The following is a 13,901-nucleotide window of genomic DNA, read 5'->3' on the forward strand; positions in this document are numbered from 1 at the left end:
TAGAAATAGCGGCAGAGGCATGCATATGTGCTGCTTCTGCTGGCCACCACTTGTTTCAAAATTAACTTCTAATGCCTAGTATTCCACCTAACAAAAAGTCGTCCAAAAGCAAAAAGTGTATATAAAACAAGGAAGAACGCTATAGTCGAGTACCTCGACTATCAGATACCCGTTACTCAGATAAATAGAGATATGCAAGTAGCAAAGCGAGATTAAAATGCGCCACCTACCGGCCGTATACAGATTTAAGCGTTTTGGGCGTTAGAGTGGGCGTGGCAAATTTTTTTTTTGGACCAATCGATAGGTATTGACAAGACCAATACATTTCAGTTAAAATTTTTTATTCAGCATAAAAATTGTGGGCGTCACAGGTTTTCACGGTTTGTGGGCGTTAAAGTGGGCGTGGCATATTCGCGTGACAAACTTGCGCTGCGTATAAGGCTACGGAATCTAAATCTGAAATCCCAATTCTCTATCTTTGATAGTTTCCGAGATATCCACGTTCATATTTACGATTTTTTGAAGTTTGTGGGCGGTTTATGGGAGTTAGGGTGGGCGTGGCAAACTTTTTTTTGGGTCAATCGATAGGTATTGATAAGAGCATTACATTTCAGTTAAAATTTTTATTCTAGCATCAAAACTGTAGGAGCCACAGTTTTGGGCGGATTGTGGGCGTTAGAGTGGGCGTGGCACTGTACTGAAACAAACTTGCGCTGCGTAAGAAGCTCAGGAATCTGCACGCCAAATCTCAATAGCCTAGCTCCCATAGTTTCCGAGATCTCAGCGTTCATCCGGACAGACAGACGGACAGACGGACATGGCTAGATCGACTCGGCTAGTGATCCTGATCAAGAATATATATACTTTATGGGGTCGGAAACGCTTCCTTCTGCCTGTTACATACTTTCCGACGAATCTAGTATACCCTTTTACTCTACGAGTAACGGGTATAAAAAGTCACAAAAATTGTAGTACGTTTTTTTACATGAAGTATTTGGTTTTTGTAAGATTTTTGTTAGGTTGAATACTAAGCCTAAATAGGTAAACAAAATCGGCAACTGAATAGTGTGTTTTGACATTTTTAATCCTGCTTCAAAATATTTTGGGGCTTTACAAAGCTTGTAAATGTTTCTTTTTATTGTTATCATGTCTGGGAGTAATTTCTTTGACCCAGATTTTCGCATGAATGGTTACTTGAACTACCCAAATAGGTTGTTGGAAACTTTTTGGCCAGCTAAATTTGTACACTTTTAAGTAAGTGTATCCTAGCAACCAATGAAAACCTTTATAAACGAATTTAACGGGAAAAAGCCAAAAGTGCGAATGTTTTTATTGTTTTCTACAAGGCCCTAAGGGGCAAAAAATATAATTAATTTTTTTTTTGTACTTAAAATTTTAAAAAATTAACCCGACGCTTGTTGGTTTAAAGATTCTACATAAAAAAAAATAGAACCAAAATTATATTAATATTCACTAGTGAGAAAATTTTAACGAAGCAAACGTTACAGCGAAGACAGCAAAATTTACTTATCGTCTTTATAAAATCTTGTTCAGGATTCACTATTCTTGGGAGAGTTGCTTTCAAAAACAACAAACAAAACAAGAAAGAGCTATACCGTCGATGCCATCGACTATCAGCAATTAGCAAGGCGACCTTTCCCAAAATTGCACAATATTTTTGCATTTAACTTTATTTTTAACAATTATTGGCATGTAGATGTACGATGCTCTAGAGTATGCACGCCAAATATCGACATTTCTAGCTTTTATAGTTTCTGAAGTCTCAGCGTTCATACGGACGAACAGACAGAAGGTCGTATACGTTTCCTTCTACCTGCAATGTATAAAAACAAAAAACTAATTCATTTGAGACGTAAAGAAATATTAGCCATATACCATTTACAGCGGAAGTAAATTTATATATATTTTTACCCCAATACTGGGGCAATCGTAGTTTTTTAGTATTTTAGCAATTGATGGCTTTGCAATTGACTTCAAAATGGTGTAGGAAGTGTAGTTGGCTCATCGGATGGTCACATTATTACCGATAACTGTGGTAAGAAAGATGAACTGATAGTCTCTAAGCAATCGAAACGAGAGGCATTCTTGTGTGAACAGTCGAGTTGAACGAACGTGCTAATAAATATACGTTTGTGTCTCCCGACTTGTTGTCTCCTTTCACAGAAGTTATATCCGAAAGAACATGCTTTCTAATGATACAACTTTCATGGTGATGACTCTTTATTTACAGCTGCTATGTTTAACCAAGCTTTTCTTACTATCCGTACCTCACTCACCCCAGCGCTTTAATTTATTAAGATTAAAATTAAATAAAATATTTGTTTTCGGTGGGAACTTTAAAAAGTGTTTCTTAAATATACTAATTTATGAGTGTATTTAACATCTTCAAAACTTTTTTTATTTAACATTTGTATAATTTTTGATAGAAAGATGTAAGTCCCACATTTATCTGGGTGTATAGCAGCTGACTCAGCATGACACGAATATAAAAACATTAGGCATAATTTATTTATATTTTATTGATTTTAAAGCTTTAATTAATATTGGTGTCTTGTTTTTTTGTGCCAGTTTTAGCTAAACGAACACGCACCTCGTTGGACCGTGTTAAAAACTAGAATTCTTTAGTTAAAAACAAGGAAGTACGCTATAGTCGAGTACCTCGACTATCAAATAGCCGTTACTCAGCTAAATGGAGATATGCAAGCAGCAAAGCGAGATTAAAATGCGCCACCTAGCGGTGGTAGGCAGATTTAAGCGTTATGGGCGTTAGAGTGGGCGAGGCAATTTTGGATCAATCGATAGGTATTGACGAGACCAATACGTTTCAGTAAACATTTTTTATCTAGCATGTAAATTGTGGGCGTCACAGGTTTGGGCGGTTTGTGGACGTTAGAGTGGGCGTGGCACTCTGCTGAAACAAACGTGCGCTGCGCAGGAATCTGCATGCATAATCCCAGTATTGTAGCTTATATAGTTTCCGAGATCTCAGCGTTCATACGGACAGACGGACATGGCTAGATCGACTCGGCTAGGGATCAAGAATATATATACTTTATGGGGTCGGAAACGCTTCCTTCTGCCTGTTACATACTTTCCGACAAATCTAGTATACCCTTTTACTCTACGAGTAACGGGTATAACTAGATATAAAAAACAAGTAGTTAAAGAAAATTTACCTAACAAAATAATAATCAACAATAGAAATATAATTATTCACAAAGATAATATAAAATTCTAAAAATTTATGTTAATTTTTTACCTTTTCCAGAAAATGTTTTATCAGGTGCTTATACTACACCTTGTTTCATTAACAAAATCAGAAATAATTGACTATACAAGTCACGAGTGTCTTTTATTCAAGGACAATAAAGACGTATTGACGTACGATTCATACGCAGAATTGTTCCACGTAACTAACTTAAGTTTTTATAAAGAAATAATAAAATTGGAATCAGATAATATAAAAAGGGATACTAATAAAAGGTCACAATGGGAAATTAAATATGAATAGAAGTAATCGAATTAATTTTATCACAATTAATATCAACTAGATCAAAAAGGGGGATAAATGAAATAGGCACTGTGTGGAAAAGGTTAGTTGGAACTCCGGATCATGATGATTTTATTAAAATTCAAATTAAAATCGGTGAATTAATTGAAAATAATAATAAGCAATTTATTATCAATTCCAATAAGAAATAGAATCCCTTTCTGATGACTTTAAAAATGTTTTTATTGATCAAGATTTACCATTGCGAAAACATCGCTTACGATTATTAACATTTGATCTGCAAAATTTAATTGACACAATCACACTAGCAAAAATTGACGTTTTTAATACCAAAATATTAAACAATGATGACATCATGAAAATATTAAAACATAAACAAAATCCAGCAATTATTGCTGACTTAATGCACATCTCTGTTTTTAAAATCGCACTGCATAAGGAACTTTTATAAATTTATATAAAATACCCAATAATAAAAAACAGATGTGAAATATATAACGCTAGAGAGATTTCCCAAATCGATGGAAAACTGGTATTAAGCAATCAAGTCGCAAAATGCGCAAATATGTTTTATGAAATGTCTAACTTTAAGAAAGAACTTATTAATAAATATTGCACTTTAAATAATGAAAAAACTTGTGTTACCCGCTTATTAAATGGTGAGAAATCCACTTGTAAAAAAATAAGATAAAAAAAATAAGAAAATAGACATCATACAAGATGGTGCCATTCTTATAAATGGTAACAATATTGTTAGCAACTCCCATTTAAACGGCTCATATTTTATAATATTTAATGGTACAAGCAAAATGAATAATATTTCACATACCCATTTGGAAATCAAAATTCTTAACTACTTAACTACGAACCACTTCAAAAATTATGAAATATCCGATTACATATTATCAAATAACTCAGAACTTCCTTTAGATAATATAAACATTTTAAACCCCTTCATTAAAATTAATAATACTAAAATATCACTTACCTTTATATTATTAATTTTAATCATTATATATTTGATTTTTTTACTTATTATAAAATACAAAAATTCTATATTATTTGTAACCAAAAAACAACGGCCAGCATCAGCATCAATTAAATGAATTTCATATTGAATCGGGACGATCCATTTTAGAAGGGGAAGTGTTATCCAACCCGTGAAACGGTTCCACTTATGGAATTTATAAACAAATTTTTGAATTCAATCTCAGCTATGTTACCCTTGCCTTCAGCGACATTGCCTTTACCTTCTAAGATTCTGCCTTTGCCTTTGCCATTCACTTCGAGGGCCGCGCTTGACCATCCTGCTAAGATAAATAAACCAATCGTAAAGTAAACACAAGCTTCCGTTCGAAGCCCAAACTTTTTCGTTCGAAGCCCACAGTATTACGTTCTAAGTTCAAATCATATTGCGTTCCGATTTTCAATCAAATTGCAACGGTCAGCATAATTTTATTTCACAACGAGATGCGACAGTTTCAGCTTTTATTCTAAACAAAAATTAAAGTTCTGGAAGCTTAAGAAAGAAAAGCTTCTGGCCGAGGTTGATTGGATATTTTCTTAGAATTAAGAAATCAGTCCTATTTTGTTTTAAAAGTGTCTTGTATTAATTGTGTTTTAAGAATGAAGGTTGAACACCCGAGTTTTAAAATAAAACATAAATTTTTTTAAATCATCCACAAACGACGAATTTAATTTGCATGCCTAATCCCAGTATTGTTGCTCCTATACTTTCCGAAATCTCAGCGTTCATACGGACAGGGATAGATCGACTCCGCTAGTGATCCTGATCAAGAATATATATATTTTATGAGGTCGAAAACGCTTCCTTCTGCCTGTTACATACTTTCCGACGAATCTTTTCTACTAGTAACCGGTATAAAAAGAACAAAATGGAGAGAAAAAAAGTATGGCCGGTTAAAAATCGGGAGTGATCTTAAAGTGTGGGTATAAAGGAATCGAGAGTGATCAAAAAGTGTTCTGTATACTGCCATTGAAACCCAAAAAGATTCGAAAGTGATCTAAAACCTTCATGCCCCTCCCAATTCGCCGAAAGCGCTTTCGCCGGACTGGAATTAAATAGCTTCCAACCTTGATGTTAGACGCTTCGACGCGCCACTTGCTCCTCTCTTGAAGTAGGGACAAATACTCGCTGCTCCACCTTTTCCAGAAATGTTGCTGCATCGGGGTAACCAGCTGCCATCTGCTGAGGCGGCCTTCGCGAAGATGAATAATGTCAGGCTCAGGAAACTTAGTGTAGCTGGAACCCTTCAGGAAATGCGCCGGTGCTAGCACCTCAAGGCTTTCAGCATTTTCTGAAACGGGACGGGAGTTAAGGATGGCAGAAATCTCATATGCAAGAGTTTTTAATTCATCGATGGCTAAGATGGATGCACCGACGACTCTGTAGAAGTGAAATTTAGCTGACTTCCCAGCAGCCTCCAGTGAACCACCGAAGTGCGGTGCACGCGGAGGAATGAACTTCCAATCGATCCCATCAGCTAAACAGACGGAAGATATCGATGCTGTGTGCTGCTCGCTCAAAAAGAGCTCTTTCAGCTCGGCAAGCTCGCTCTTTGCACCGACAAAGTTTGTAGCGCTGTCGCTCCAAATGGAACGCGGACTGCCTCTAAGGCTGATGAATCTCCTCAGCGCTGCGATGATAGAATCCGTCGTGAGATCCTGGACCACTTTCAAATGAGCAGCCTTCGTGGAAAAGCAGACAAAGACGGCGATATAACACTTGTGGGGTGCCTTATTTCTGGCCTCTGCCTTATGATAGAATGGCCCACAATAGTCCACTCCTGTGGTATGAAAAGATGGATTGGGCTGCACTCTATTTGCTTGCAGGCTACCCATGACGTGCTTCAAGTAACAGGCTTCATACGGATACGTCGGACGCATTTGTTGATAACGCTGGCGACGAACTTGCGGCCTCCAATCGACCAGTACCTTTGCCGTAATGCGGCAAGCAGCGCCTGCGATCCTCCATGCAAATATTTCTCATGATAATAAACGATGATCGCCTTGGTAACTGAATGATCCTTGGGCAACAGTATCGGATGCCTCGTATCGTAGTCCAAGTTTACGTTCTGAAGCCTTCCACCCACGCGAAGTAACCCATCCGAGCCGAGTAAAGGCCAAAGCGAAACCAGCTTGCTTTTCTGTTGAAACGGCTTGCCCTGGCTAAGAGATCCAAGCTCCATCGCCAAGTTAACCTTTTGGATGCTCCTTAAGAGAAGTACAGTTCCAGAGTTGATCTCCTCCACCGAAAGACGATCTTTTAACGGCGCAGATTTGGCTCTGCTATAAATGTATGCAAATACGCGCTGCAACTTATCGAAAGAGTTGAGGAATTTGCAGTTTGATGAACTGTCTATGCAAACGGCCCCAATTAGTTTTTGGATCAATCGATAGGTATTGACGAGACCAATACATTTCAGTTAAAATTTTTTATCTAGCATGAAAACTGTGGGCGTCACAGGTTTGGGCATTTTGTGGGCGTTAAAGTGGGCGTGGCAAGGTCAATCGATAGGTATTGATGAGAACAATACATTTCAGTTAAAATTTTTATTCTAGCATCAAAACTGTAGGAGCCACAGTTTCGGGCGGATTGTGGGCGTTAGAGTGGGCGTGGCACTCTGCTGAAACCAACTTGCGCTGCGTAAGAAGCTCAGGAATCTGCACGCCAAATCTCAATAGCCTAGCTCTTATAGTTTCCGAGATCTCAGCGTTCATCCGGACAGACAGACGGACAGACGGACATGGCTAGATCGACTCGGCTAGTGATCCTGATCAATGAGGTCGGAAACGCTTCCTTTTGCCTGTTAAATACTTTCCGACGAATCTAGTATACCCTTTTACTCTACGAGTAACGGGTATAATCATGTCCATTACTGGCAACATTTTATTTAAAGTTATTTAAAAACCTAAGAGGTTAGTTGAACACCTTTAATTTTTTGTTGACTTGAACTACTTAACAAACTTTGGTTTTGTTTACCTGTCAAATGGGTTTTCAGTATGTCACTTTTGTTTTAGGTTTGACAAACAGGTCATGTTATTTGTTAAGGATTTTTATTAAAGCTTCATTACACTTTATCGAGCTAGTCATTAACCTGATGACTGTAAAATAGCTTTCACACTCACAACACTTGTTTTTTAAATATTTGTTAACCACATTAAATGTGTATCTGTTTGATATCAAACGTTTTGAAAGATACAACTTATTTCTCAATGTTAGTTTTCATATTAGTATACTTCAGTATACCATGACCACAAGTCGTCCCAATATTATAAAAAACTGGATCGTATGGGACATGGGGGTGTCGCAAAAAACTTTTTGAGCGAAATTCGGGGAAAATTGAAACAAATTTATTTTATTTACTAACCACTCTGTAAGGAAATTTTGGTACAGACGTATTTAGTTATGAATTAAGAACAAAATCAAAAAAACTGTTTTTAGTTTAAAAAAAAAAACATTCAAGAGTTAACATCTTCGTTTGTACTTATCGGATTATCCTAACTTGTTTTGCGCTTTCCTCAATTTATAACCCACTTATAAAAAAGTTAGAGGAAAGTGGGATAAGGATAGTTAAAGTGCAATGAAAGTTGTGTGGCCCTAATAGCTAAACTGCTCCATTAAAATACGCGTCGTTGTTAATGAAAGTTTCTTAGAACACTAGAGGGCTTTAAGAGCGAAAAGTTGAAGAAGTTAATGTCAGATTTAATAAAATATTTTTATTCTTTGCGAGATTTTCTAACGTATGTATTTTCTGATGAAAAATTTCGTGCCACCTGTTTTCCATTTTTTATTTTAAAAACTTTTTCTAGCATGAAAACTGTGGAGGCCACCGTTTTAGGCGGCTTGTCGGGGTGGCACATAAGCGTAATAAACTTAATTTTAATCTAAAATCTCGACTCTCTAGCTTTCACAGTTTCCGAGATTTCAGTATTTATATTGACGGTTCTTTGAGTAGGCGTGGCAAAATTTGTTGTAGGTCAATCGATAGGTACATATTTATGAGAGCAATACATTTCACTAAAAAATGTTTTCTAACTTTAAAACTGTAGAAGCCACAGTTTTGCGCGGCTTGTGCCCGTTAAAATGTGGGTGGCCTATTCGCGTAACTAATTCGCTCTGCGCACGAAACTAAGAAATCTATTCTGAAATCCCAACATTTTAGCTCTTATAGTTTACGAAATCACAGCATTTATACGGACAGACGGAAATGGCTGGGTCGACTCGTAGAGTGATGCTGGTCAAGAATATGTATTCTTTAAGGGGTCGGAAACGCTTCCTTCTACCTGTTACATACTTTCTGACGAATATACCCTTTTAACAACTCCATTGTTTTACGTGTTTTCTCGAAGAAAGGCAACATAAAATTAACTGTCGGGCTTACAAATTCAAATTTTTTTTTTCTAAAAATAATTTAAAAGTATGTACAGTGAGTCACAAAAGTATTCGTTGCAAGGAGGGTTAAGAGAAAAAGGCCAATTTTAAATAAGTAACCATTTTAAAATGTTAAAAAATGGTTTATGTTTTCAAAGATACATATTTTGTGAAGAATTTGACGAAAAAAACCAAACAGAAAACGCTTTCCCTAAAAGGTTATGGACAAAAATATAAACATGAACCGTTTTGTATGCTCACAAAAGTATTCGTTGCACATGCAAACTTTTTATTTTGTAGTATTTTTTGGGGCTAGCGCATTATTTTTTATTTGGCATTTTGGTTTCGTTTGTATTTTAAGGTCTGAATCCGGGGAAAAACACAAACTTTTGGTGTCATTCTTGGTGTAAATCTCTAACAAAATGCCGAAGGGAACGGAGTTAAATGTTTCGCAAGAAAAAATTATTTTATACCTACATAATGAGGGTCGATCCATTGAATATATTTGTGCGATCTTCGATAGAAGTCCTTCAACCATAAGGAGTCTCGTTTCTTGACTAAAATCCAGAAATTCCCTGGAAAATCTACCCCGTTCTGGTCGTCCGAAATCATTAACTTTCAGAGAAGAAAGGAAAATCCTCGAAGAAAACAGAAAAAAACCCGCACCTTTCGGCTCCGAAAATTAATACTGTAATATCCACATCCCTAAGAACAAACGTATCCACTGAAACCGTCCGAAGAGTGCTCAAAAGCCAAGATTTGCATGGGAGATGTCCTAGAAAGAAACCCTTGCTGTCGTCCATCAATACATATATCAAAACGGCTTTCTTTCGCTCAAACGTATTTAGACCGGAATTTTGAGTACTGGGAGCAAGTTATATTTAGTGATGAAAGCAAATTCAATATATTCGGATCTGATGGAGAAGGAAAAGTGTGGCGAAAGCCCTGTGAAGAGCTTAAATTGAAAAATGTCAAACCAACTGTGAAGCATGGCGGTGGTTCCGTACTAGTTTGGGGCTGCATGTCCGCTCGAGGAGTTGGAAATTTGGTTTTTATAGACGGAATTATGAATGCTGAAGGCTATCTAAACATATTAAAGGAAAATTTACACTCCAGTGCCACCAAAATGGGTCTAGAACGCGACAAGTTCATTTTCCAACAGGACAATGATCCCAAACATACGGTCTAAAACGTCAAGATGTGGCTGTTGTACAACACCAAGCAAATTCACACTCCTCCACAGAGCCCAGACGTCAACCCCATTGAAAATCTTTGGGCCCATCTTAGGCTAAAAGTCCAGGAACATAAGATCTCCTCCAAGAACGAGCTTAAGGAGATATTGCTGAAGGAATGGTCGAATATACCCGAAATGAGGTGCCGAAAACTAGTCGAGTCAATGCCGAGACGCTTACAAGCTGTTAAAGAAAACAACGGCTTGCACACAAAATACTAAATTAAAAAAAAAAACATAAATATTTATTGCCGAAACAAAAAAACGAATACTTTTGTGAGACGATATTTTGTAGTTCTAATGATTTCCAAAGAAAACAAGGAAGAACGCTATAGTCGAGTACCTCGACTATCAGATACCCGTTACTCAAAGGGAAATGGAGATATGCAGCAGCAAAGCGAGATTAAAATGCGCCACCAACCGGCGGTAGACAGATTTAAGCGTTATGGGCGTTAGAGTGGGCGTGGAAAATTTATTTTTGGATCAATCGATAGGTATTGACGACACCAATACATTTCAGTTAAAATTTCTTATCTAGCATGCAAATTGTGGGCGTCACAGGTTTTCGCGGTTTGTGGGCGTTTAAGTGGGCGTGGCAAACTTTTTTTTTGGTCAATCGATAGGTATTGATGAGAACAATACATTTCAGTTAAAATTTTCTATCTAGCATCAAAACTTTAGGAGTTACAGTTTTGGGCGGTTTGTGGGCGTTAGAGTGGGCGTGGCAGTCTACTGAAACAAACTTGCGCTGCGTAAGAAGCTCAGGAATCTGTACGCCAAATCTCAATAGCCTAGCTCTCATAGTTTCCGAGATCTCAGCGTTCATCCGGACAGACAGACGGACAGACGGACATGGCTAGATCGACTCGGCTAGTGATCCTGATCAAGAATATATATACTTTATGGGGTCGGAAACGCTTCCTTCTGCCTGTTACATACTTTCCGACGAATCTAGTATACCCTTTTACTCTACGAGTAACGGGTATAAAAACAGTACTGAAGCTACTTTTTGTTTAATTTTTTGTTATTTTTTGTATGTTTAATAAGTGCGTTACGCTAAACAATAAATAAAAATATTAATTTCTTACATCTTCATTAAAAAAAACATGTATTCATTCGTAGGATACCTCGCAACGAATACTTTTGTGACTCACTGTATGTATATTTACATTCTCTTTGTCCCATATACGTTTGTTTAAAGGTCTTGAGGGTTTTAACAAAAACAACATAAATTTGCCATAAATTCGGTCCCCACGTTCGTTTGAAGATGTTTTGGTTAGAAGTCAGCTGTTCACATCGAACTACTATCTGGAAGAAAAAGGAAATGTTAGCTCACCTTGGAATCTAATTTCTTTTCAATGTAAATTCGTCCAAAATAAGGTCACACATCTGCTCAACAAGGAAGACTTATTTTTTTCGCTATTACAGTTACATGGTAACCGCACAAAAACTTATTTACACCAGACTATTTTAATTTATTAATACGTATTCGCCACAGCAGAAACGAGTTATTGCTTAACTATCATACTATGTACATTATTTGAGGGCAGTTTTTTTTATGTAATTCTTTCAAAATATATACAAAAACAAAACGCGAAAAACGAAAGACTTGTTTTCACCCCAGTTCAACCATAAACTACAATAATAAAAAAAAATGTGGCCATCGCGGAAAAACGAAAAATGTGCAGTAATTAGCGACGAAAGTGGAACGGTGGAATTTAAGGAAGAAGTGCTGTTCTCCATGTTAGGGCTCGTTTACGCTATCTTTATGTTAAACCGCTCGAGCTATGAAATTATGGGATACACTCATATTTATATGGCCCTTCCCTTCAGTTAAAAATAAAAAAGTTTCACTTGTGATTACCGCGGGCCACGTCCCCTTGCACGAGTGAAGAACAAGTGGCACTCTATATAGACAATTGTATGGGATGTACGCTTTTTCACAAGTCAAAGTTCAAATGAAAATTTTTGAAGTTCCTCGGGACTTCACTTGTACCTTATACTCATTTGTCCCCTACGACGTCATTCAAAATTATCCAGTCCCACATGATGCGGACAGAAGGTTTATAAGAAATTTTGCATAAGTCCTAGCTCAAAAAAAGTGGACTACAACTCCAAGTTGCATACGCCTCAAAATCTTTTACAAAAGGCGAATTCAAAGAAATCAAAGTAAACAAAAATCCTGCGCAGGAAAAGAACAAAAAGAATCGCTTAAGCAATCTACAGAAAAAGCTTTTAAGCCCAACGTAAAGTAGTGACCTTGCCAGTAAATAATAATTTGTGTTTATTTAAACACGGAAAGAAAATTAGGGCAAGATACGATATTAGCGATTTGTATACCAATGGAACTCTTGACTTAGGTTAATTCTTCCAAAGGCTATAAAAAGCAGGTCGGTATTAACAAAATCTGCACACTCAAAGTGGCACCGTGGGGAAAAATCTTTTAAAAAGTTACAATTGATACATTCAAGAATATGGACAATAAAATATTGAAATCATTGAGAGTAGCGCTACTCAACCCTCTGACCGTAATCAAAAATAATAAAGAAAAAGAAGCTATAATGTCTACATACCACGACAAACCATTACAAGGAGGTCATACAGGCATTACAAAAACCTTGGCCAAGGTCCAGAGATACTATTATTGAAAAAATATGTCTAAAGACATAAAAGAGTACATAAGAAAATACCCCATATGCCAAAAGTCTAAAACGACTAAACATACCAAGACCCCACTAACAATGACTGAAACCCCACAAAGGGCTTTCGATAGGGTAGTTGTGGGTACAACAGGTTCACTACCTAGATCAGAAACAGGAAACGAATATGCAGTTACTTTAATCTGCGACTTAACAAAATATCTTGTCACAATAGCTATACCAGTGCAAGAACTGTAGCGAAAGCTATATTATAAAATTTTATTCTGAAGTACGACCCAATGAAGACGTTCATTATGGACATGGGAACAGAATATACAAATTCAAAAATAGAGGATTTATGTAAAAATTTTAAAAATTGAATTGAAATTGACCGCACACCACCATCAGACAGTAGGAATCGTAGAAAGAAGTCATAGATAGAAGTCATGGAGATATGCTTAATGCAACTCTGCTTTATTCACTAACACACCTAGCCTATAGCCTATAAGGTCACCTAGCCTCTAGCACCACCTAGCCTTATTAGTAAAAATAGCTGATTTGCTTCATGTGGTGTAAAATCTCTATTGATTTGCAAAATATTGCTTATTATTTGGTTAAACATTTTAATGACTGGTCCGATTTCAATAATTTAAGGCATGTAGATGGACATTGATACTACCCTTCAGTACCAAAAAAAAAGTTTCACTTGTGAATCCCGTGGGACATGTCCTCTTGCACAAGTGAAGAACAAGTGACGCTCCATATAGAAAATTGTATAGGATGTCCGCATTTTCACAAATGAAAATTCAAATGAATATTTTTCGAAGTCCCACGAAATTTCACTTGTTCCTTATACTCATTTTTCGTATGGCCTGTCACGTGCCGGTGACACGTCCCAATTGAAATCACTTGTGAATATCAGAATTTTTCAATGAGTTTTCACTTATGAATTTTTAAATTTATTTTAATTAAATAGTGTTATTTAGGTTTTCTGTTAAAGGACAATTATTGTTAGTAAACCTAGTTTTATGTTACGTCCATTTTCTTTTTACATTGGTCATCGCCATCCTTAAACCTTTGTCCGGGTCCTCCAAATCCTTGGCC

General features: G+C 36.7%; 1 protein-coding gene across 8 annotated transcripts in view; it reads right to left on the reverse strand.

Annotated features, from left to right (window-relative positions):
- LOC139354073 (monocarboxylate transporter 9-like) overlaps positions 1–11,803 on the reverse strand; it is a 253,639-nt gene extending 241,836 nt beyond the window's left edge. For 3 of the 8 annotated variants that reach the window (XM_070998319.1, XM_070998318.1, XM_070998317.1), the window contains exon 1: positions 11,495–11,803. Coding sequence is in view for 2 of the 8 variants with exons in the window: in XM_070998320.1 (XP_070854421.1) it covers positions 11,328–11,387 (60 nt within the window). In the remaining 6 variants the exon portion in view is untranslated. Of the gene's footprint in view, positions 1–11,327; positions 11,403–11,494 lie in introns of those variants that run through there. The other 5 variants (XM_070998322.1, XM_070998324.1, XM_070998321.1 and 2 more) reach the window with 2 other exon arrangements.
- Positions 11,804–13,901: the final 2,098 nt, after the last annotated feature.

This window comes from Drosophila suzukii, assembly GCF_043229965.1.
Source record: "Drosophila suzukii chromosome 2 unlocalized genomic scaffold, CBGP_Dsuzu_IsoJpt1.0 scf_2c, whole genome shotgun sequence".
NCBI classification, from domain to species: Eukaryota; Metazoa; Arthropoda; class Insecta; order Diptera; family Drosophilidae; genus Drosophila; species Drosophila suzukii.